At 39.8% G+C, this 22742-nt stretch overlaps 3 protein-coding genes and 1 long non-coding RNA gene across 4 annotated transcripts in view; 2 read left to right on the top strand and 2 right to left on the bottom strand.

Moving 5' to 3' along the window:
* Positions 1-5946, bottom strand: part of LOC139134928 (guanine nucleotide-binding protein G(i) subunit alpha) — a 37641-nt gene extending 31695 nt beyond the window's left edge. The window contains exon 1 of the mRNA XM_070702026.1: positions 5587-5946. Within this exon, the coding sequence (XP_070558127.1) occupies positions 5587-5704 (118 nt within the window). The 5' untranslated portion in view covers positions 5705-5946. The remainder of the gene's footprint in view (positions 1-5586) is intronic.
* Positions 5947-7090: 1144 nt separating this feature from the next.
* Positions 7091-8284, bottom strand: LOC139134273 (uncharacterized). The gene is made up of 2 exons (XR_011552762.1): positions 8211-8284; positions 7091-7279 (listed from the first exon to the last, which is right to left on the bottom strand). It is a non-coding gene; the product is annotated as an uncharacterized lncRNA (long non-coding RNA).
* Positions 8285-15173: 6889 nt separating this feature from the next.
* LOC139134208 (uncharacterized) lies at positions 15174-16355 on the top strand. The gene is made up of 2 exons (XM_070701120.1): positions 15174-15328; positions 15727-16355. Exons 1-2 carry the CDS (start codon positions 15241-15243, stop codon positions 16353-16355), a joined length of 717 nt encoding a protein of 238 aa, XP_070557221.1. The 5' UTR covers positions 15174-15240.
* A 763-nt stretch (positions 16356-17118) lies between these two features.
* LOC139134929 (intermediate conductance calcium-activated potassium channel protein 4-like) lies at positions 17119-22453 on the top strand. Its single transcript, XM_070702027.1, has 5 exons — positions 17119-17876; positions 18249-18450; positions 18981-19202; positions 20208-20362; positions 21014-22453. The coding sequence occupies exons 1-5, from the start codon at positions 17370-17372 to the stop codon at positions 21287-21289; spliced, it is 1362 nt and encodes a 453-aa protein (XP_070558128.1). The 5' UTR covers positions 17119-17369; the 3' UTR covers positions 21290-22453.
* Positions 22454-22742: the final 289 nt, after the last annotated feature.

Consider the following 22742-nt stretch of genomic DNA (forward strand, 5'->3'; position numbering starts at 1 on the left):
TGACCTGTGATATATCATTCCCAGCTTCTTTATTGCCACATTTCAAAAATTGTCATCTTCAGGAACCGGCAATCATCTATCAAGCACAACAGTCTGATGGATGACCAGTCTCCAGATATTAATCAGCAAAGAACCATCCACTGTTGACTGGGAACGCCAACGACGAGTAGGAATAAATAAAATGCTGATCAAGCTCTATACTAAGTCCCCAGTCAATTACTGTCACATCTCTCGGTAGTTCTAAAATTTGACCCTGGTACTATATTAATATGTGATACACTTCTTGTGGAAAGTATGTGTAATGAATTTGCATCCCCCAACAAAATTATTTGCTTTCTACACAAATAGAAAGTGTATTAGTGGATGTGAACTGCACTAAATTAGCAACACCTCTGGATGTACACCTGTACAGTATCTGAAAATGTTAAACAGACGCACTCCAACAACATATGCCACAGTATGGACAGAGGCTGAGTGGGTGCTCAATTACCACAGAAAAAAACTTTTGTGGATCCTGCAGCCTGACCTATCATGACATTTGCTAATTGGCTCTAACTTTCAGAAGTGTGCATCATGTATGAATAGCCATGCTGAATAACACAGGAATTAGGGTGAAAGGAAAAAAAATTCAAAAAAAAATACATGTAGTATTGACATCCTAAGAGCAACAAGGGGCCCCCATTCAATCAATGATGGTCAGGGGCAAGCTTCTTTATTGCACCATTACCTGTTCGAAAGGGAATTTCTTTGTCCTTTTTAGAGCATTTGTCATCAATTGAATCTTTTGAACGATATTTGTATTGCAAACCATCAAGCAGATATCAGCAAAGCAGTAGATGCATGGCCTCTTCAACATATGGACAAAATATTGCCATACTTGCCATTTGTGTGTCAACTTTGCCTCTTGTCAAATATTGTTTTTGTTGGCAATTTTTCAGAAAAAAATTATGTAAGAATGATTGCTGTTGTTTCCGTGTTTCAGGCCAAGTTCTTGACACCTACAGAAATTGCAAATGATGTAATAATTTCACAAAAGACACTTGGTGGCAGTTTTTATACAGCTGAGTACAGTAATGAGAAATACACTCAGTGTCACTTAAGCACATGTACATGTACTCCACCCAGAAATTCTTTTCACTTTGATGCCATGTTGAATTTCATGAGTTGTTTATGCTATAAGGAAAGTGGCTCAGCTTTACTAAATAGTGCCCTGCTCAGTATCTATTAGTATTACCATATTTATTGCATTGTCATGGTATATCTTCCCAGGAAATTGACTTTTCAGTTCATTCTGCACCATAAAGACAATGTCAATCAGCACATATGATAGGAGATTGCTCTTATCTGGGACAGCACAGCCAAAAGAATGAATATGGCAGCAATGCTACTGACTGGCTCTCTAGTGTCATCCATTTTGTTTAACAAGTGTGACCAGAGCTACAAAAAAGCCACCATTTTCCACAATCAGAAATGTGGACATATATTCAGAAATTTTGGGCATAATCCACATGTCATACTAGCATATTAATGGCGCAAATACAACGATATGATTGGTTGAGACATGAAACATAACCGGGCTGTATTCCTGATATAGCAGAGTTGGAATTCACATGAGCTCTCAGCTACAGAAAAATGCCCATTTTGAAGTCTCACGCCAGAATTTCAATATACTGTTACTGTTACGATATAATATCCATAAACCACCTCAGCAAGGGGTATACAACTCGGTTTTGACAAGTTCAATCCAAATATGCACTTGCTATCACTCGTGCATGTATGTCGTAAACCATCCTCCATAAACTGGTCAAATCTTGTGATATACTGTGGTTTATAATGGTTAATATGTAAATGATACCAAGATTTGTTGACTGCACAAGTGACATTGTTGAAGCATAATCTAACACACTGGATACCCTTGATATTGCTGATGCCATTAAAAATTTTTGATGTATTAAAACAAATAAAACTACTTTCACTATTGCAGTGGGAAATGACTCCGTACACCTTTTACTAAACATACCAGGTAATCAGTCAACATACAGTCAAACGCGCTAAAGGATATGCTCTTAAAACTTAATCTACACTAATTATTTCAACACTTTTCAGAACTGCCATAAAAATCCCGACGAACCAACCCGGATTTTGAAAAGCATGTTGTTGTTATCAGAAGTAGGGACACTTTTGTATTAGCTACACTACATAAAGCTGCTTCTGATGTACTTTGTAAATATTATGTCCACAAACTTCATGGGCAAGCACACTGTAGCTAGTTCTATTGACAGCCAAATGGTATCTCTTTTTGTATCCTTTGCAACAGATGAGCTCTGGCAGAGTAAAACTAAAATGTGAGAATTGCGTTGTTAGCAGTATGTGTGCTGTATCACAGTATGCAACCCATAACTTACTGAACAAAATTTTATTACAACCGGCAGAGGTAAAAATTTCTAATTATAAATTTGGAAGTGTTTTTGTGACCCTTGATATTTATAACACGGATAATACATGTTGAGGACAACAACATGGACAATGGACAATGCGAAAAAAATAGAAAGTTGACATTTTTCATTTTCATCTGCTTTTAAATCTGAAAAATTATTTTTGTTCTCAAAACCAAAATGATTACAAAATCAATTACTTCATTCTGAAACATCTCTGGAGTGGAAACATTATCTGATCATCAACAAAGTCATCACAACCTTTCAGGTTGCCTCATGCAACCTCATGATATACACCTAGTTCACAAAATGTAGGAATGTCGAAGGACTGCAGTTTGCCAACACACAACAACTTTGAAACCAGCATTATTACCTGGTTCTCGATGGACATACATAAAATGTAAGTTTTGGGCAGTGGCAAGCCAAAACAAAAATATCACCAAGATGCCATCAATGGAGGTGGGGAGGCTGCTTTGTGAACTGTATATCCATCATTGAGGAAAAATTAATTACATTAATTGTTTCTGATTGGAAGTATATGAAACTGCAAATTAGGACGTTTCTCATCACCACACAAAGCATCATGAAAAAAAGGATATTTTTGGCAGAATTACATGCCTGATAAAAATAATATGATAAATGACACTGCCCTTGCATATCAAATGAGTAAAAAATCTACAAGTCAGGCTAAGACTACAACATCTAGGTTTCTCATTACCTCATTGTCAAGTAATATTAGTGCACTGTCACAGTCCCTCCCTCTATCCACAGAGGGACTGTGGCACTGAGTACTAACATACCATCCTGACATTTACCATCTTTATGGCTCAATAAAATGGGGCCCTTGTACTTGCAAAATGTTAAACAGCAAACAAGCCTAAAAATTATCACTCTAATCTCTTCAGTACACTGCAGAACCAAAAATATGCACAATGGCCATTAATCAAAACAATAAGATAGGTGTGGATGTACACATCGATGAATGCATAAATTAGCATGCCTGGTAAAAACAATGCCAATAGAAAATATCTCATGAGGTTGTTTTACTGCCATTATATTATATCAGACAGTGATTATATTGTAAACATAGTACCAAAAGATGAACTCATTTTGAAATACTGAGAGCTTCATTCACGGAGATACTGAATTGCTAATGATATTGCATTTTAGAAAAGCATGCACATCAACACTTATCCACTGCTAATTCCTTTGAGTGTCTTACTATTTCACTGTGAAGGACAAACAAAATCAGTCTGCAGTCTTTCAAGGGGACCAAGTTTTACATTTGTAAAGCAAAGGTGTTCTTTAATAGTTCTGCAAAGTACAGGGAAGGCATCACTGTAATGGATTTACTAAATAAAACTCATCACGTTTCAAAAGTCACTTCATTTGAACACATATTGAAATACAGAGTTAGCTGAGAATTAAGAATATTAAATTAATGTATGCTCATGTACAGATAGAATAGAATGGCCAAAGCTATGATGTGATTCCTAGCACCTTCCTGAAATAAATGCTGAGCTACATGTACTAACTGTCCTATCATATAGCGGGTTTGTAGTTTACAAACACAATGCCATTCACCGATGCTATTCTATGCTAATTTTACATCTAAGATGGTATGGCAATTTTATTCCTCAATCTAACAATTTTCAAAAACTGTAAGTTTGGCTATTTACATATCAGTATCATTGTGTGAAAAATTCAACAAATTACTTTGACATCAAAAGCATTGATCAAATGCATGTAGTTCTACGCCACGCAATAACCAATGCCAAGACCGTATTTTATTCACAAAAATAACGACACAACAGGTAGCAAAATACAACTGTAACTTCAATACTATATTTTCTTATTTACTGCTCTCCATCAAGTACATTTCACAACTCAGTACCTGTGTCCCAAAATAAAAATTTAGAGTCACTACACATGCCCATAAGTTCAGCTTCACCTACAACCTATGGACTTTTGAGGATGCCAGTTTTGATGTGAAACATATGCTGACTGTATTTACCTGGCATCAAGAGCATTGATCAAACGCATGTGTTTCCAAGCCACCCTATAACCCCCAATATTTATCATAATAACGTTTGCCTGTCAACACAATACCATCAACCTTATGACAACACATATGTTTACTAAATAGGGCCTAGGGCTATCAGTTCAAGGGTTAATTGTTTTTTTCTCCAATTATTTTGTTGAAATAATCACAGCTTGTTTGAACTGATGACAATAAAAATCTAGATTTATCAGTCATCAAATTAAACAGTAAATTTAGATCATCCTGAAAACAAATGCACAAGGCAAGGCCAGGGGACAGAGACCACTTCAACATCAGACACGGACGCTGGCCTTCCACCAGTACTCGATGAAGCCATACACAAATTGGTCATTACAACATTTCCTACACACGTTCGAGTTAAAAAGGACATCCAAGAAGCATGTAACTTAAAGTACACCATTTCCACGTGTACAAATGAGCCAACAAATGTCTGTGCAGCATGACATATTAAATTATCGAACGGGGCAGAGTCTATGAAATTACCACAGCGTGCGACAAGTAGTTTGGTTTAAATGGCCGCTACCGCGATGCCGACTACTTGATCAGCATATTCAAATGTTCTTCTCGTCAGAGGTAGGAACGATGGTTTGTACTCATATATTCGCGCTCCTGACTTTTCGAGGAAACGGTAGCGACTTGATTGGTATTTCATTGACGCTGGATGATTTCCCCTACAACCCAATCACAGCGGATGATTATGATAAAAATAGCACATCTCAGTACATATCGATAATTTGAAGCACCCGCGGTGGCCCCTTGACCCTAAACCGACTTCTCGAACTGCAACCGTCAAGCGATAATTGGTTTCCGATCGAACGGTCATGTATTTTTTTTCGAAACAAAACTCTATTTTAAATATTTCACATGGAAAATGGGTTCCAATGTTATTTCAAGCTATAAATGTTGGCGGGCCTATAAGAGGCTGTTCAGTATATTTTCTGCGAACAAGACAGTACATACGAGCACAGCCAACAATGAGATTTGAAAAAATAACGCCTACAATAAAACAGTGCGGGTCATTCATTTTGTCGATGCGTGAATATTATGTGTTCCGTCATTTAAAAAACAAAACAGAAACAATGGCCTTACCTAATAGGAGCAACTTGACTTCTCTGGCCGCCTTTTCTCCATCTGCTCGGAGGTTTTTATCGATCATTTTTGATCGCTCGGCAGCCGCTTTATCCTCGGCACTGAGAGTGCACCCCATGATGTTGTATGTATCGAGACCTCAAGTCAATCCCTAAACCGGCGCCCAAAAATCTTCTCAAAACACAGGAAATTAAACAAAAACAACCCTTGTAACGATACGAACTCTTAGAAATTATATTATAAAGACACTGATTGGTTTACCCGACGAAAAAAATGCAATTTAGCGGATGTATCGGACCATGTAGATGTCTGGATCTCTGAATCTGTTGATCAATGGATGACTATTTTTCACATTAGCATAAAACGAACCTGTATGCAAGGTATGCTGGGAAACGTACCCGGATGTAGACCGACCGTTGGACGCGTCATTCGTCCTGAAACGCTCAAGCCTGAAGACGACTACTGTAGCGTGACCAGGAGTGTGATGGGATTGTATTTTAACTCTCAATTATGCATTCAGTGCTTTATGCATTTCAAAGTGCCGAAAAGTTTGGAGACAGCATATTTCGTTGCTTCCAGGACATGTAAACATTGATTTTATTTAAAGTTTACCGGTATAAGCTTACTCTTTGGTACACAGGTGTAGTTCACAGTGATTGTGACGGGCGTGGAAGGACAGCCCGGAAGAAGGACAGTTGGCTTATTAGGCTATGGGATGGGCGCCACTTGATATCCCCAGGGGATAGGATTTATCAGAAAAAGTTGTGGTGACCATGGGTACCCTTTACCATAAAAGTCTTAAATGGTTGCAGTGATATAGGAGATAGAAGATGGATTGGGTGGCATTATTTTCCTTCCATCTCTACTTGGCTTTATTTTGCAATTCTGGCAACCTCGGAAGATTTTTTTACTATAGGGCCTATGTGCGCACAGGCATTGTTCTCTTTCTATTTTGTTGAGACGTTTCTCTTTATACAAGACATTACGAAAGCGAATTGCGAAAGAAAATCACGTTTAGCTGTACAAAAGTGAGATTTGACTTGTATGCGTACAGCACACATCGCATTGTTCCCCATTAAACCATTAGAAATTAGCTTTGTTTGGTTGAGGGAGCTTCCTTTTCTCCAATGAGTTCTGAGCATGCTCAGTTTGTCGATGACGTCATAATACGCTGTGGCTGCTCCCTTGTGGAAAGTGTACTCCCTGGCTTACAAGCAAAATAAACTAAAAAAAGACAAATACTGCAAAAGGTGAGAAGGAAGGTTTGTTTATACCTTCAGAAGTCAAACTGCAGCTGCTGTATCTGATGATACATATCTGTCTTTTTGAGAAGGTAACAGTAAAAACGAACCAGCCTGGCATGGCATATAACCAGCTCAAGACTTTCTTCATGTGAACTCAGAAGACAGTAATTACATGAGAATTTTGCCATTCTTTCAACATCATAACAGTGCACTCTCACACTTTCAGTGTTATCAGTCACTTACTGCCAACAAACTCAGTACTAGTTGCAATGATTTATTTTTATTGAAAATGTGACCTTATAGGTGTACATACTTCAGTTGCATACATTTGTTACATAACAAATATTGTACAATAAATTATCTCTGCATTCAAAACGTGGGACTCCCTCTTTTCGAAGTCTGTCACCAGTCCATAAGAGTGGTCAATAGCACTGTACTGATATGTCCTTCTGCAAAATAAAATATGAGAAACATAATAACATTAATATTATTAATGTACAGTAGATTGAATGGAATGCATGAGCAGCTGTCACATGATAAAAATATTGATGATAAATATATGTATATGTCCATGCACTTGACAGAAGTGACAGTTTTTTATTGTTCACAGTAAGCGTCATAGCATGCACAAACCACTTTGTCAATTCAAGAGAAAAGTTAAAACAAACTTTTTAATTTTTGTCTCCACGCTATCTAATTACGTTTGGAAAAACACAACTGGCAATCATCATTGTGTGGCTTGAAATCAACGAACATTACTCGTAAAAAGCTGCCGTCGCCGGTCACCAGTTTTAGATCTAAATCAAATCAAAATCTTCCTACAATCAACAATGTTTTGACACGATTGTAAATAGTGGGTTGACTTGCGTCTGGCTGGTCTAAGCCTAGCCCTGCGTACGATGCTGTGTGTTCCGCTACAGCTAATCGCCCCGCTCACCACACCACGGTGAGCGGGGCGATTAGCTGTAGCGGAACACACAGCATCGTACGCAGGGCTAGTCTAAGCCCTAAATAATTATGTATATTGACGTCCATGATATTAAACAATGTTAATTTAAGTCTGGTTTCTACGCTAAATTTACTCCTGGAACATATCCTACACGTATTGCCTATTTCGTTTTCACGGTCGTTCATTGTCTGAAATGCTGAAAACCGAGAAAACAGCAAGCCATTCAAAATCACGGCCGTTGAAAACCAGCAGATCGATTTGGTCATGACACGTCTTGTTTGATTCAGCGTGACACGATCTTTCACGGAAAAATATCGGTCTTGCACGGAAAATACGGCCGACCTGTTATAAAGACTTTTAGGGAGGGCACTTTTAGATTCTGAAAATAACGATTTTTGTTGAAAAAGATTCGAGAAACTGCGAAAACCTACCTATTTTCCGAAGTATTGGTCCGATTTTCTTCCGGTTTTCGATGTACAGCACAGGACAGTTACCCTAGTCACTGATAGTGCATTCTGCACATGCTCAGTAGTGATATATAGGGGGTTATGGGAGTAAATATCAGATAGAACGGCTAGGAAAAGGGGTAGGCCTTGTTGACAGATTTGAATTCTGTCGATGGTGGCGCTACACTTTGCGAGTTGAAACTACGGACTCCCATTGGCTAAGAGATCGCGCATGCGCGCGTAATAGAACAAGCAAATTTCTAAAGGACAATTCGATGTGCAGCATCTACTTCAGGAAGTTTAAAAGAAAACATCAAGGAGTATAAGCTTACTGCAGTAAGATTACTGAGGACAAGGGGTTTGCAAAAGATGTCATGGTAAAATCAGGCTGTGAAAAAGACTCTCTGTTTATTGAAATACTTTGTTCAGGGATGTAATGTCATTCCATATTACCCCAATATTAAGCAATAGTAATTAATGTCAAAGGTTGTGAAATACAGCACTGCACGATGCATAGAGAGGCGTTGAATCATATGCACTGATGAGGCGAAACAATCCAACTGAAGGGAAGATCAGGAGGGTGTCCCCCCCCCCCAAAAAAAAATTCTGAATATCACAAATCAGCGTCATTTAGTGACCTTTTTGGAGTGTTTTAAACATGCAGTCTTCAAACATTTTCGACTCAAAATTTTAACATCCCAGTTCGGAAAAATCTTTTTTTAGAAGCGGCATCATAAAACCAAACTGCCGCTTTTGTATTTGCTACACAGAAGTCCTCGTGCTTTCTGAAGTTCTACGAGTTTAGGCCTATATGAGGAATAGACTCAAAGTCGGGATACTTGGTATGAATATTAAATTAGGTGCGACTTATTCTTGAAAATTAACTGGTGTATTCCATAACATGCTTTGGAAGACAAAATCAGTAAATTTTTGCTCAGTATTAATTCTAACATGCTGCTAAGGGAGAGAACTGTAGCAGAAGCACATTGAATAATACCAGCAAAAATGTCAAATTGAAAAACTAAAGGAAAAGTATGAGTTATAATATTTATTAATATAGCCTGAAGGTCTGCTAATATATTGCAGATATTATGAATCTGGGGCGCCAGTGGTAGAAGGGCGCGCAGAGAATTAAAAGTAATGACAGAAGGTTAAACTATCGGTACACATTTTTTTCGTCTAGTGTGCTTGGAAACTTTTTTCCTGCCATATACCCCCGCCCCGGGGGGTGTACTCCCATAGGAAAGGTGTACGAGTATCTGCCGCCCGAATGAATCACATTTTCACGACCTAAATATGGGTCGATTTTTCATCCGAAAAAAACTCTAAACATGGGTCGGTAACAAAGCACATGTCCCATGCATGTTTAAGGCAAACCATCACATTCAACGGAATAAAGATGAAAATTCCCCAAATTTGTCAAGCAAATCCCTAACAGTGGGTCATATTTTTGGCATATACATGGGCAGATGCTTTCAACTTTGGGAGGCACATCCCCGCATGAAAATATCAGGAGTAACTCCCCCCTCCCCCCGCCCCATCGAGACCATATGTGACTGGATATTTTTACAGGCAACTTCTTCTTCTTCGAATCTTTTTAAACCCAAATATTCGAAGTGTCCCCATCCCCGATATCAAATGGTTAACTGAGTCGCCTTGGTTAAGGGGACGGATATGCAAGGGATTATACGTACGTTCGGGCGCATGATGTTTTAAGAAATGTTGGACCGTATAGAGCCCGAGTCTGAATTTTACACTTAGATTTATACCCCTCAGTGTAGAATTAAGTTACATTTAGACCTGCACGTACTGTCCCTCACCTTCTCACCTTTTACTATATTGGACATTTGCCGTGCGTGCTCCCAGTAAACAAGTAGCATCTTTTCACTTCACTCACAGTCCCCCTTGGTGAAGGGACTGTGCTGTAGGGGTGGACCATTTGATATCCTTAAGGGGCTTGGAAGGTTTCGGGGGAAAAGATTCAAAGGTATTGCCTTGAAAAAAAAAATCCAGCCAAGGATGGCAGAAAAAATAAAAAGATTGCCAGCAGATATGAAGTAAAAATACTGCACAGTATTTCGGCGCCCTCTGCAGTTTTACAACATCATGAAAATTCGGCGTGCCCTTTGGCACACCATTTTTATATCTTTCAATGTCGGCGTTGCATTTCATATCTCGGCTCACCCTTTGTTCACCACATTTTCATAACTCCTGAATCCCTTACATTTTATTTAATTAATGCTCTGATTTGGTTTATATTTTAACTCACACTTTTGCTGTTTTACATGTGCCCAATGTTTCAATTTGAAACAGAAATTAGCATTATTCACTTGTTGTACTTATGCTACAGTTTCTCATCCTTACATCTGAAAATATCTTGAATACCCAATACAGCTTGTCTTTCAAAACATTTTATTGGATAAACTCAATATCCAATAGAAGCTGCATTCTAAAATAAATAGCAAGCATACCCTGAATTTGAACCAAACTATCACATAAACTTTTGAAACATTAGAAATCCCAAAGCACTTCTGTAGCATATACATATGCACAAGCTGCATTTTGATTTCTTTGCACAAAGTAGTGAAAAATAGCGATTTTCCTAATTTATACTCATATGTCTCTGTTGACAAGGTGATAATGGGAAATCATTTCATGTCTAATATGTTTTGAGTCTTCACATCGGCCACCAAACAACCTCATAAGTAAAATTCAAAATCTTTCTGTATTAGAAGGGTGGTATACCCCCTCCTAACCACCCCAAGTAATTGGATTAATTGTCGTTTCAGCATTCAGCTATCTCTATGCATTTGCAGTCTTTCAAATCATTGGTCGGGTTGTATGTCACGTGCTTTTAGCCTACTACCTAGAACGTGATCACAAGCAGTGGTAGTGGTTTTCTTGCAGATTGAGACCGTAGTGACTTCTAGTCTCCATCATTTTGCTGTAGTAAAGGATGTTTTGTTTTCTTTCATACTTTCCAGCATTCTGAAGTAGATGCTGTTTGCCTATAGTTCCATGTAAACTTTGTGCTGCTTTATATTTCTTTCCTTATTCAGTTTTGTCAAGTCATTTGAAGAAAAGCATCTTATAACGAAAAGAACAGCAAATTTTGGCATTTCAGCGCGCGAAAAAAAGAATCCTCTAAGAGAGAAAGTGAAAACAATGACAGAAATTACACAGTTGAAAAAAATAATTCAAAATGAAGCAGTGAGAAAATAAAATGCCCCAGAGTCATCTTCCAAACTTACCCCCTCAGACTATCAAATGGTCTGCCCCTTACTACATACGTAGTGATGTATTTTGAGTAGGGGCGATTCATGCCTATACTAAATTATTTCATATTTTTGAGTGATAAAAGGGTTATAAATGCCTATTAACAATATGGACTGCCAGAAAACGCGTGATATGCCGCACCCGTCTATGTCTGAACATCATTGATTCAGTCAGAGTAGGGCCGTCATCTACTGCCTCTCAGCTTCTATAATTGGACATGTTCCGTCATCATGTATCTATTAATCGCGGCACTTTCATGTACCGGTTCAGGCCTATCAAACTCTACACAATCAAAACCACCTGTATAGGTGTTAGTATTGTGATCCGTGGTAGATGATCAATTGGCTTTTATCATTGAATCAAGTTTTGGATTTGGACTCGAATACGAGTTGCAGGGGTTAACTACACGTCTGCATCACATACTACAGAAATTTATATACATTTCAAAACATAGAAAATCATGAGAAAAATGCAGAAGGGAGCATTCATTTTTACGGCTCGGGATGCGCCGGCAAAATCCTTTGGGAGGGTTATTTGAGATTCGTAAACGGCAAAAGACATGTTTTTGTTTGTTTGTTTGCTTAAAAGTCCTTGTTTCTGCGTACAAAAAATATTTCCAGTGTGTAGAAATGATCAAACACATGTATTCCTTCTCTAAAGTAATTCGACTTAAAACTGAATGCAAGTATTATATTAGTCTGGCAGAGACCCTGCGATTCGCGTTCTTCCCTGTTGGAACACGCGCGCGCCCTTCAGAGACGCGACGCGAATCCCAGGGTCTGGACGTTCTTGCAAGCGACCGGTCGGATTTCTGCCTGATCCGGGTACTTTATAGAACTCCACACATCCGTTAATCAAAACAAAATGACAAGTAGCATAGCCAAATAAAATGAAAAATGAAAAATAAAAACATACCGCGTATATAGGTCTACCAGCTACTAGTATATATTCTCTCCGCCCAGTTAGATAGGTGTTTCTTTTGACGTCACTACCCTTATGAATATTCATATACTTGCAAGAACCGACAGTCGCTGTGTCTGGCAGCGCGTGCTCACAGCTGCACAGCCTTCGAATGCAGGCCCATCGCGGCGCGCGCGCGCACAAAACAAGGCACAGCGACTGTGGAGAGTCTAGTATTATATGTGTGAATAACATCTTGCCTAGGCAAATCTGCGAAGGCTAGTTATTGGCAGGCGAAGCACAAGGAACGAAAAGTGCCTAGCTTAAGGTAGAACGCACCATGGGGCCCGGGGACAGACATTCGGACTCTCAAACTTTTACAATTCTCTTCTGATATACCACATGTGGGGGTTCATTTTAAAGCTCTTGGTGAAAGAAAACTTTTCACCGGCTTAGTTTTTCGAAATTCGAAAATTTTTCTTTTTCTTTATAGAGTTAACACAGGGATGGCGGCCATTTTGAATTTCTAATATTGGTAAATCTTGGGTAATTTGTTTCTCTAGTATCAAAATTTGCACGGCGACCCCCTATTTTTATTCTTGATTTTGAAAGAGAATGATTGAAAGATTCCTTGAGGAAAGTTAGAGCAAAAGTTTGAGTCTTTCACTTTCGAGGTGCATACTACCTTAAGGACACATTATTGTGACCATGTCCATGTATCTGTAGTGACGGGTTACTCAACCCCAGCACCCTGATAACACCTGATATACGTTTAAAAACCGGCGTAGCTGCGTTATTTGTGTACTTAATATCTAGCTCCATTTAACATCCACCTTCCACAAGTAGTTCACCTCAACTGAGCAAAACAAAAAGTCTGCCAGGAACTTTTCATCAGACCCTGCTTCCGCAATTTATTTTAAGACGATCCTTTCTTGATTTGCCTAGACAGGGCTTTAATAGACAGAAAATACTTGAATTCAAACTTCATTAAAACGACTTCCGAGAATGAAAACGTGCGCAGGACCACTTATGTTTCCCGGAAACAAGATTCAGTTGATGAAAACATGTGATCCCCAATTCTGTGCATGACATGTGACATCCCTTTATAGTTTTCAAATTTCACACCCCGGTCATAATTACTGAACGCTTCCTTACATCATGTCTTTGAGAAATTGTCTGCGTTGTCTTAGGATTCTTCATTTTAGGGAGGAGGAAGTCGATGGACTTTAGCAGCGTATGAAATGCAAAACTTCAACCCCCTAAATATTTTTCTAACAGATCACATCAAAGTAATGTAAAATGTGACCCTTCCGAACGATTTTTCTTATTAGATCGATCACGTGACATGAAACTGTGCAATTCGCTCATCACCTGTCAGACAAGGTTGTATGTTTAACATACCGTGTAAGAGGTTTCAAACCAATAATATCGCCAATGAACTGGTAAATAAGCACTTTTCACGGGAGATGTATTGTGAAGTTGGCCCGCAGAGGACAAAGTAATTCTCAGTGGGGTCCAGCAGGAATGAAGATCACGATAGTGTAACTCCTCATGGAATAAATACAAGACCAAGATATATTAGAGAGATATGTGCAACGTGTCTTAAAGGGGAGGTCAGAAAGATCAGTATTCTCATTATTTTCCGTGTCAACTCACTTTACCATAGACCTAGTTTTCTCTATATACAGTCTATGCTTTTATTCACAACACATAGATAATCACCTTATTATACAGCACTTTTGATATTGCGGTTTCTTAAACCTTAACTTTTGGTAGTTTTTCTGCCTCCAGAAGTTAGAAAAGTATAAATATTCTGACTCCTAAATCATTTAACATTCCTAAGTTAGCATTTTGGTATCCTTCATCTGACGTAAGGATGCATGCACGGAAGTACGGCATCCTATATTTTGTGCAGAGGTAATGGCCATCCAAGCAGTACATAACAGTAACGACCCTACAGATATAATCTCGTCGGATTCGCACGACGTTAAACTCGGTATGAAGATATTGAAAGGCGTTTTGTTATATTTTGTGAGATTCCCCCAAGCTGCCGCCATCCCGGCTCCGACCATTACCATCTTTTCATACAAGAGACTTGTCAATGCTCTTGATCGGCTTATCCCTAGAGCCCTCGTTTCCGATAAAGATAACACTCTTGGAAAAGGCTGACAGTCATGAGTGGTTTGACGCATCTCAAAAGCTGAATGCAGTAGGATAACTTTCCGGTGGTCGTTGTAAGGGTTAGTGATAACGGCATCTACAGTCGACTGAGTCAGGTTCTAATTCGGTGCCGATTGTCAAACTGTGAAAAGATGAAAACTGAGATAATATTAAAGGTGATAAAGCCAATTTTTAGATGTCACGAGGACATAAGCTCGTCCACCCTGCCATGACAACATTGGGGTAAGCATTGTTCTGCACCGCTGTGAATGATATACTGTACTTAATTTTCTTTATTTAAAATTTGTCATATTATGATGAGTGACGTGTGATCGGCTCAACTATTAGCTCTTCAACCTGCTGTGCACTGATGCCCTACAATTTTGAGGACGACCTTTCAAAATGTGCCCCGTTGGAACACTATACGCACATCTACCTGTCTTCTGCAAGGCGAACGCGCGTGCGATTTAGTATCTCTGGTTGCCAGGCAACTTCTTGTGATTCACGGAACCAGTGCGGACCGAATCGCTCTAGAACGTTTCGAACATGCGGAAAACGACGTCCAAACATCTGTCGCGTAACAATTTTCATCAGGGAAAAGTTTCATTTTTTTTGTCTAAAGACTCCTAGAGTATGGAAAGTGTGGATAAACAAATGAAAAGAGTTGCAGGTGGTGAGGATGGCGGGTAAACAAAATGGGGAAACTTTCGTGAAGTTCGTAAAAGTACATCCGCAAATATCGGTCAGTGATGCCGATGCAACTGATGGTAAGTTATCAACATCTCACGATCGGACAATTTTGTCGGGCGATGCAAGCATATATGCAGCCCGGGGGTGACGTTTTACCTTCAAATCTGACTCTTTATTTGAAAACCCGTTTTCTACTTTCGAGTTAATTTTAGAAGTAACGATAAAGGCAGGCGTCAGAAAGGTAATTTATGTAATTTCAGTCTGATTCTGAAATCCAACCAGGTTCGATTTGTGCTTTGTTCCGTTCTACTCGGTAGACCATAGTAGTATAAACAAAGTTTCACAGGCTTGTATCATAGTGTAGCTAGTTTGCATGGGTGGACTGAACAAGAAAGTTCTATGGAACAAATGTTTCTTTTAATCATGCAAGTGGACATCACTTTGTAATAGAGAAGTATGCTTTTTCTGTTTATAGACACTGGGGTCTTGGAACAAACGATTGAAGAGACTGATCAGGCCAAAAGGAAAAATGTTCGATTTAGCACCCTCAGGCCTACATCAACAGAATTAGGTGGTACCCATGGGGAACCAGTTAATAATCTGCATGGTTGGCGATCTCCTCATGATGCGCCCCAAGCCCACAGACGGCAAAGCTTTGACAACCCCGCGCCAAATTTCCCAGGAAGCAGATCGCATGTATCCTGGTCGTCGACACCTGGAAGCAGCCACGCTCTGTTAGATGTAGGGGGAAGTGAGAGGCACCGACGAGCTAGTATTATATCACAGATCGACGACATATTTTCCACACAACCCCTCGGGGAAGTCTCCGGGGTAAGACGAAAAAGCAGTGTCCGGGATGACAAGCCATTTTTATCGCGATTCAACCAATCTTTGCAAGAGTTCAAGAGGATCGAGATAGCAAAAACTGAAGTCAGGCGGTCACTGAGTAGGGTCTCCACCATACTGTGCGGTTTAGCTATCATCGCTGTTTGTCTGATGGTCGTCGATCTGGAATACTACAATATTAAAACACGAGACCTTCAAGAGTTCTTCCCGAACACGACTTCGACGGTTCCAGTATCAGGCCTAGGTAAGAAATATTAGCAAAGCGTACGGTCCATATCGTCAGGATGGAATTCTAGATAGCTAAGCTACGAAGTCCCACCTATGAGATGTAAAACACAGATAGTTGATGACAAAATCTAGGTTGTCAAGACGCAATTTTGACGATTTTTCCCGTCATACATGCCGTTTCAACATGGCGGCCTAGGATAACGTCGATGCGAAGGCAGCAGTCGTGGTAAGTTTTTACCGTTATTTTTAGTTTTGAAGTGAGAAATCGTGAAAAAATGTATCGCCTTCCGGGTCAAATATCATGGAAAATGCCCTCGTGAAGTATTTTTGTCGAACGTTTGGTATTTTTAGATAAGATAGATGTTAATTGCGGACTGCTGTGGGTCTGCTAAGCTGATCTGTGCGATATCCATAGAAAACCACGTGCGTATCAGTACAAGTATGGTACACGGTATGGTGCAGTGCAGTGCAATTTAAGATCTCAACTCGTTGACTTGGTCGTATACAACATGCGACTTCTACCATCTGATCTTTGAGATTACCGTATGTGCAGGGTCTAGCTTATTAAATGGTACTCATGCAAAGTTTGCTCTATTTCCTATTAGTATTTGCAAAATCGCACAGATCTGCTGGTAGACCCACAGCAGTCCGCAATTAACATCTATCTTCTCTAAAAATACCAAACGTTCGACAAAAATACTTCACGAGGGCATTTTCCATGATATTTGACCCGGAAGGCGATACATTTTTTTACGATTTCTCACTTCAAACTAAAAATAACGGTAAAAAACTTACCACGACTGCTGCCTTCGCATCGACGTTATCTTAGGCCGCCATGTTGAAACGGCATGTATGACGGGAAAAATCGTCAAAATTGCGTCTTGACAACCTAGATTTTGTCATCAACTATCTGTGTTTTACATCTCATAGGTGGGACTTCGTAGCTTAGTACTATCTAGAATTCCATCCTGACGATATGGACCGTACGCTTTGCTAATATTTCTTACCTAGGCCTGAGTATGGGCACGTTGTAAATGGGCCGACATGCCCCCGTCGTTTACCATAGTTTTCATTCTGAAAATTGCGATATCCGTAGATTCCGTGCTGACCGTTGCGGCACTGTACTACTTCTATTACAAACAATGCAGGATGCTCATCATCAAACATCACCTCCCAGAGACAGCCACGGTGCTGACGTCACCACTGCGCGGTTATTACCTGGTCGAACTTTTCGTCTGTGCGTTCCACGTCCCGCCACTCCTGGACACGTACGTGCCAGCCGAGCTGCAACTCCTGATTTTCCTGAGATTTTACCTGACTGCCCGCTACATGCGCGAGCACAACGAGATGGCGAAGAGCAAATCAACTCGTTTTCTGGCATCTGTCATGCAGACTGAGTTGCAGTCCAGTTTCCTCATCAAAAGTTATTTTCTGAAGCATCCTTTCGTGATGATTTTCATTTTTTACTGTTTAAATATATTCGGAGTTGGATACGCCGTGTTCGCTTTTGACAGGGCCTCTAGCAGAGACAACCATTACAACACGTTCCAGGTACAGATTTTTTTTTCTTTCTGTGTTGAAAATTCTTTGATATGGTCTGGTGAAGACATCGTCACGGCAAAGGCCAGTTGCAATTTCTCTTTCTACATGCAGAACAAACGATGAAAGCATGGACTTCTTTTGCGCATGCTTACAAGCATTTAGTCGGCGAATGAAGCGATGGATCAACTAGAAACATCTCTAGGGTTTTGTATCAGATGCAAATAATCATGACGACTCGAGGCCTCTTCTCGGTCGGCACTGTCAAAGCACTCAGAACTGGACCGTCGATGTCACATCGTTTCTATAGCAACACACAATAAAAATGCATAATTATATTGACAGCAATAATGTTCTTGGTTACTTTTCCAACCACCCTGACAGGACTCGGTTTGGATGTTGGTTGTTACCATGACAACGCTGGGTTTTGGCGATGTGGCTCCCGAATCTTTGCTGGGGCGCACTCTAGTGGGCATCTCTTCCATATTTGGTATTTTCCTGATGGCTCTTCTGATAAGTGTCATACATGAAGGTCTAACGCTGACTCAACAAGAAAAGCGCATATTAGCATATGTCGACAGGCAAGGTAAGTTACAAAGCTAGTGGATCGTATTAACGCTATTGTCATTGTCGAGATGGCAAGAAATTCACGACAGATGAGTAGGTTGTGATAGCACCCGAAATCAATGTACTATTTTCAATTTTTTAACAATCAATATCGACATACATATATGACCTTCTAGTATTGATCTTTATTCAATTGATGCTGATGAACACATCACGTATGTTCATGCTCCCAAATTGCAGCACCCAGTGCTCAAAATAAGGCGAAAATTGCATTCTCGCCTCGGAAACCGTGAATTGCTGGCGGGTAAATATTGCTCCGAAGGACACCTGTGTTGGCTATTGTCACGTCTGTTTCCACGCAAATAATCTATGACGTCACAACCTGGTTGCGGTTTCCTTTGAAAGACGTCCATCGTGTTGCAAACAGTGAAATGTGTGTCTATATAAAATGAAATTACGAAATCTACTTGGGCATGATGTTACAATTCACAAAAGAATAAATAGCAAACTATACAAAAAAGCTGAGATTCCACATTTCTATTCACACAGAATTTATGCTTTTGAGGAAAGATTACGCAGCGCGCTGTATCCAAGCAACATGGAAACTGTATCGCCATGACAAGAAAAAAGAACAAGAAGAGCGACAGAGGCGACGGAAGTCAATGATCCATAGCCTGGTACTATACAAATCACAGGATGACATAGGACGACAGTTGAAATTTCAACTCTACAATGCTCTGTACAACTGGAGAGCCGTGCGAAAGGGAAGAGGTAGGCTTTGGCAAGCGGTAGCTTTCTTCATGAAATGAGTGAAAGAACCCAGACGAACTCGTATATAGGATTCAGTGACGTGCACCTTCCCACCTACGCAGGTCCATGGCCTGCGGGGAGGGGGTGGGGGGGCACCACAGGCGTACGGAATGTTTCCTAGATCGTCGTCGGATGGGAAGTGAATGGCACCCCGGAATTTTACTCGGTCAATCATAGACCCTCGAGGGTGTATGGGTCAATATGCAAATTCATGTAAATTTCTCAAATCCTAGCTTAGCTAGGTTTTGCCCCCTTAGCAATCATATAGCCATGCTACGGCCGTGCTGCGTATACTGCTACATACACTGTAAGCTAGATTATTTAAGCAATAAAGCACACCCAGCGATGGTATACCACGAGATTTTGACCAGTTCACGACATATATGCACGAGCGATAGCGAGTGCATATATGAAGTGGAATGGTCAATATCGAGTGGTATACCGTCGCTGGGTGTGATTTATTGCTATTATATCCTAACAGTATCTTGAATTTCTGGCGTTGAATGTCATAAACGGAGTTTTGCCCAAGCTGAGAGCTCGCGCGTATGCCAGCCGTGGTATATCGTCAATATACCACGGTTCTTTTCGTGTCTCGACCAATCAGATCGCTGTATTTGCACCGAGTCAATATACTGGTATGATATAATTTAGGATAGAGAACTGGTGGGACATCGGTCCATGTGTTTGCTGTTCATAGTTTGAGATTGAGTGTAGATTCTTCTGTTTTCGTGAAAAAAAATATTTGGAAGCTGTATGTTTTTAAAGGAGGAATACAGTTATGACTTGACCAACGATGACGTCAGAAATACCGGTCTCCCGGCAGCACAAATCATTGGAATTTCTCCTTTCACCGTTATTCATAGCTGAGTCGCTGTTTTGTTGTTTGCTTTTTGGAGTAACTCAATTTTTATTTATTTATTTGTTTATTTATCTATTTATTCACTTATTTATTATTCTTCCATTTAGAGGATCACTGGGTTCGAGAGTTCGTGTCAGACAATACGGCGATACTGTTAACAGATGTCGCCAGAAAAATTGAACTAATAGAGGAGCAACTTGTTGAACAAAAAGAAAGTCAACTTGCAGAAGATGAATTAAAGTCGAGCGAGGGAAGTCATCAGGTGAGTTATAATGGTGTTTTTCAATTGATTTGTTGCTTGTTGCCAAGTCGACGAACTTTCTGTCATGTTTTTACAAGGTTTCCTAACCGAGGCCCGTAATTGTGATAACTTGAAATCAAAGTCACTTTAGTATCGTTCTATTCATCTTACATTCTTCTTGATGCAATTTGAATGTGTGTTTTCCCCGTAAAAACAGCATATACATGTACATCACTGACAACAGAGCGGCTGCCGCCGGCTCCCCTGCACATGATGTGGGTATGGCTACCGGCACCGCCCTGCCTCTTGAAAAGCGCCCTCTGTTGGCAAAGGCAGTTTTCAATTATTCTTAGCCATATAGGATTTGTTTACCACATGTGTCTTGTCGGGGCCTTGAAGCAGATATCAAAAGCTACTGATTTGGAAAATGGATTATTGTTTTAAAAAGTTGAGCACATAGAATTTAGAAAAATCTCATGTTTTATAAAATGTATGTAGTACAAAATGGGAGAAGCAAACAGTTATAATTTCTTTCCAATCACAGGCAGGTGCTCTGATTGGGTAAGCTTCATTTCTGTGATACATAAATACCGTAATATTTACAAACGTTATTTGCCAGTGTTATACACAGGAAAAAATCAAAACGCACTTCTTCAACAATTCTCAATGTAGGAATTACATTCAGTCCCTCACACGGTGTGGAGAGCTGAGGACACTCTCAGTGATGGCAGCAACCAGGTTATTGGTCAGCCAGCAATGGTGCTTGTCAAGCCAGTGTCAACATCAAGTGAAGAGGACATGGGATGCAGTGGACTGTCAACAGCTGCTGTGCTTAGACAGATCAATGCCCTAGACGTCAAACTGGAAGAAATGTACCATGGTTGTAAATCAGAGTTGCATGCCCTCCACAGCCTTGTCACAACAATGACTGCTAACAAGAAAGTTTGATATTTCTGGCATTTTTCATAAAAATAAAGCAATAATTTTTGGAAAGTTTTGAGAGGGTATGTTCTCTTTTTCACTGGACATGTTGATATGCCATGCGCATAAATAAGATATGATTATTATAAAACTGATAAAATGACAATGCATTGTATTCCCTTGTTCCAGCTGATGGTTTTTCATGTCCTGCTGTTTACATAAACTTTATTTCAATAGCAGTGCTGGCTTACTGAAGACATATCTAGATCTAAGCGTTTTTAATCGTAGAAAATACATATACACCAGTTATTTCAGAAGAGCTTTCCCTACTGCTGGAGCAGCTTTACAGAAATCATGACTCAAAAAAGATAAAATACTATTATATCTGATAAAGGGAATATCATCAACTGTATTATTACCTCCCTCTCACAAGTCAAGTTACCATAGTTTCCATGTTTTAAAGATATGTGAAGACAAATGAGTTGCTTAACAGTTGACTATTCATTAAGAAGGGTGGATGACGTCAGAGTACTAGGCATGCTTGTAATGCATTAGGGGAAGGCTGCATTAACTTGCATGGTACCTGAAACCTGAGTTCTTGCCTGACCAACTCGGGTGACAAACAGAAGACTTTTAATCCCCAAGGTGTGAATGTTCCATTATGCTTATCTTATCCAGCTGGTGCCATTGTAGTGCCATTGTAGGAAAGGCAGGTCTGTGAAATTGATCCTCTAGGGAAGTCGGGTATTCCCGGTAAGTTAATGGAGATTTCCCGTAATGGAGTACTGGTAACATTTCCTGGATTTGCGGCTAACATGTACAACTGTAATTGTATATGGCATACGGAATTGCACATGGCAGGATACAAAGTGTTCCTTTTTGATAGAATCAGGAGATTCAATGTCTGGCTGATCAATCAGAAATGGTTCTGTTTGATGGTATATACGTGGTTTTATCAAAATTCAATTGTCCTATTGTCTGCCATATATAATACCTAAACTATAGGCGGCAACCAACTGCTGTAACAAGCTCCTAGTGGGCCTGATAGAACAGAATAGTGAGAACAAATTTTGAAGTACTATAAAATTCAACCTCTCTTTCAGATACACCTTGATAATATTAGAATTAGATTTTGGATGAGTATACCACGGGAACTTTGGGTGTGCTCTTTTTATAGCATCAGAGGAAACTATTGTTTGGCAAAGGTCACTTCAGACATGGTAGAGTAATTAACTATGCTTCAGAGCAGTGGCATACTGTATCTGTACATAAAGCTGCAAAGCCCCTGAATGAATATCCAGTTTAAACAATTTACAGTGGCTTGCAAAGGATGAGAGTGGACAACAAAGGACATGGAAAGCAGTTATCCTTGTGAGACATATGCTGGTAAATTCATGTGACACTGCTGGATCAGTATTTGCATTATCAGTCCGGGTCAGCTCCAAAATTGGAGCGCTATACCATAATATTTTCCCCTCTC

This window comes from Ptychodera flava, chromosome 6 (genome assembly GCF_041260155.1).
Source record: "Ptychodera flava strain L36383 chromosome 6, AS_Pfla_20210202, whole genome shotgun sequence".
Taxonomy (NCBI): Eukaryota; Metazoa; Hemichordata; class Enteropneusta; family Ptychoderidae; genus Ptychodera; species Ptychodera flava.

Excerpts from the sequence above, each read along its gene's own strand:
- LOC139134208 (XM_070701120.1), top strand. The coding sequence starts at position 15,241 with ATGGCGGGTAAACAAAATGGGGAAACTTTCGTGAAGTTCGTAAAAGTA. Across the intron at positions 15,329-15,726 it reads TGATGCCGATGCAACTGATG|ACACTGGGGTCTTGGAACAA; the intron begins GTAAGTTATCAA and ends TTCTGTTTATAG.
- LOC139134929 (XM_070702027.1), top strand. The coding sequence starts at position 17,370 with ATGCCCCCGTCGTTTACCATAGTTTTCATTCTGAAAATTGCGATATCC. Across the intron at positions 18,451-18,980 it reads AGCATATGTCGACAGGCAAG|AATTTATGCTTTTGAGGAAA; the intron begins GTAAGTTACAAA and ends CTATTCACACAG. Across the intron at positions 19,203-20,207 it reads AGCCGTGCGAAAGGGAAGAG|AGGATCACTGGGTTCGAGAG; the intron begins GTAGGCTTTGGC and ends TCTTCCATTTAG.